The following is a 2,479-nucleotide window of genomic DNA, read 5'->3' as shown; positions in this document are numbered from 1 at the left end:
GAAACAGTTTTCCTCTAAATTAGAAACTGGTTCTAAGAATGCTACCTGCAGGTTCTGGTTCTGGTTCTGGTTCTGGTTCGTACCTGGAGGACAGCAGCGGACTCTGGGCTGCGGGTTCCACTCCGCTGGTTGACATTTCTGCTCTTCTCTTCAGACAGACACGCCATCATTCTGATTCTCAGCCTTATAATGAGGCGCACCTGTGGCGCTGGAAAGGGGGCGGGGCCCAAAGCTCACCTGACCATACTTGGGTTACCTTCCGTCTCTAGCGCGCTTCTCTTCTGAAACTGTAATAATTTAACAACCAATTTACTCACTTCCGCTCACCTGTAGGACAGCATTTTTCCCGTTTATATTTTCCTCTGTTAAAATCTGCCTCGTTTGCCATCACTACCTGCCTGCCTCCTGCAGGRGGCGCTGCTAATCACAAATGTAAAAGTCAGTTCCAGCTATTTCCGGTAACCGAGTAAACAAGATGGCGTCAGGCAGTGGGGTGAGTTTTTCACTATTATAGTTTAAATATTTCATTTGTACTTTTTAAACCTCAAACCTTAAGTGTCCGTAACTATTCGGGTTTCTCCGTCGACCAGAACCGCCTTCAGCTCCGCCAGAAGCCGTTTAAAGAGCTCCGGAGTGCCGATGTTAGCGGATAGCATGCTAACAGACAGTGACGGGAACATTAACCAGGCTTTTAGTCACAGTTTGTGACCATATGTACATTTAAGCTCGAGCTTCAATCTGTACCAGTCGTTCGTGTGTCTCTGGTTTTATTGTGAGGCAAAACTGATGATAAATAGACGCTTAGCTTTTAGCAGGAKCTCAGCCAACCGCTACAACACAACTTCCGATCTGTCGAAATAAAGCAACTCTCGGTTTGAACAATGATTTTAAAAATAAGAGTTATTAAAATAGAAAAAAGTGTTTTTAGCCCTCTTGYTCTTACGTAACTGAWTCTCACTTTGGGTTCTACATCATTGTCTTTATCATCTTAAAGAATAAAAAATACATAATTATTTATTCAGTTCAACAGTACTTTATTTATCCTAAAGGGAAATTAAATGTTGCTGTAACTCTGATCAAAAGAGTATCTTCAGAGAGTCCTTGTTCATCTCCAGTAGCAGTCATGCAAGAAATATGTAGAGGCTACGTATGACAGTAATGTTTAAATCTTTCCAATTTCCAGAGGAGCTATAACTACTATAAAAAATTATTATATGATAAAAGCTAAGTATTTATCRTTTGTTTCCAAAAGTGAAACTTGTGTAAGTTAATCCCAGATAAAGTGAAGTAGTTATAATTTAAACATCTTCATCACTGCAGAAAAAACGCATCTGGTCAAAGGTTAACTTTACAGAATTTATTTCAGTTTACTTCTCACTGATTCAGAACAAAAATCGTTCAATCTGGAAAGGTAAACCGGAGGTTTCTGAGGATCCGTTTCTCTGGAAGCTTTTCTCATGTTCARCTTTGACCTCTTCCAGTCGAGTAAGAACGACTTCCGTCGGAAATGGGACAAAGACGAGTAYGAGTCTCTGGCTCAGAAACGTCTKGCGGAGGAGAGGGAGCTGGAGAAGAGGGATGGTGAGGAGAACTGTTTTCAACATGGCTTCACTTCCTGTTTCTGTCTGCTAATTAGAAGCAGAGCTCTGATTTCCCAGAGGTCATAGATTAAAGTTTTTCTCTGCGTTCCTCCAGGGAAGATTGCACCACCCRTCAAGCGGGAACTCCTGCGTCACCGGGACTACAAGGTGGACCTGGAGTCCAAGCTGGGGAAGACCATCGTCATCACCAAGACAACGCCTCAGGCCGAGATGGGCGGGTGGGTGTTCAGCGTTTCCTCCACCTCCACACCGCCTGGCCGGTGCTGACGCCTCATTTCTTCTTCTGCTGTTCCAGGTACTACTGCAACGTCTGCGACTGTGTRGTGAAGGACTCCATCAACTTCCTGGATCACATCAACGGGAAGAAACGTGAGTCCTCAAACCAACAGCTGTTACCATAGAAACGCTGTGTTTTGGTTTAGTGTGAGTCCATCAGCTGAGCTGGCTGAGTCAGACTCGTCTCTCTAGTCTGGGCTTGAGTCTTGTAGCCATAGCAACCGGTTGATAAGTGCTAGCCGCTCTTAGCTGAAAGAGCAGCCATTTTGTTTATGACAGTAGAGATGATCGTCACCATAAAAAATATTATAAATTCAGAAATATGATTAAATAAAGTATCTGGTAGTTTCGTGACATAAATCAAACTTTTTTCAGCGTGTTTATGTGCATGTGGCGTCCTGAAGACGTTTATTTAAAATGGAAACGTTTTAAGATCAGCAGTTTACTAAAAAGGGAGTTATAGGTTTTATCATCATTTTCATAGTTGTCACAACACTACTACAAAATATTAAGATCACATTCTAAGTCCATGTTGCCAATGCCTTGGTGGACACCCTTGTTTAGGATTAGAGGTCAAATTTGGAGGTAGGACATGAATGGAG

General features: G+C 42.6%; 1 protein-coding gene across 1 annotated transcript; it reads left to right on the top strand.

Annotated features, from left to right (window-relative positions):
- The first annotated feature begins 369 nt into the window (after positions 1–369).
- Positions 370–2,473, top strand: zmat2 (zinc finger, matrin-type 2). Its single transcript, XM_008401750.2, has 4 exons — positions 370–493; positions 1,482–1,581; positions 1,696–1,819; positions 1,897–2,473. The coding sequence occupies exons 1-4, from the start codon at positions 476–478 to the stop codon at positions 2,000–2,002; spliced, it is 348 nt and encodes a 115-aa protein (XP_008399972.1). The 5' UTR covers positions 370–475; the 3' UTR covers positions 2,003–2,473.
- The last annotated feature ends 6 nt before the right edge of the window (positions 2,474–2,479 follow it).

The sequence above is a fragment of the Poecilia reticulata genome, unplaced genomic scaffold, assembly GCF_000633615.1.
Source record: "Poecilia reticulata strain Guanapo unplaced genomic scaffold, Guppy_female_1.0+MT scaffold_131, whole genome shotgun sequence".
Lineage (NCBI taxonomy): Eukaryota > Metazoa > Chordata > Actinopteri > Cyprinodontiformes > Poeciliidae > Poecilia > Poecilia reticulata.
This window is presented reverse-complemented; position numbering and strand designations above follow the sequence as displayed.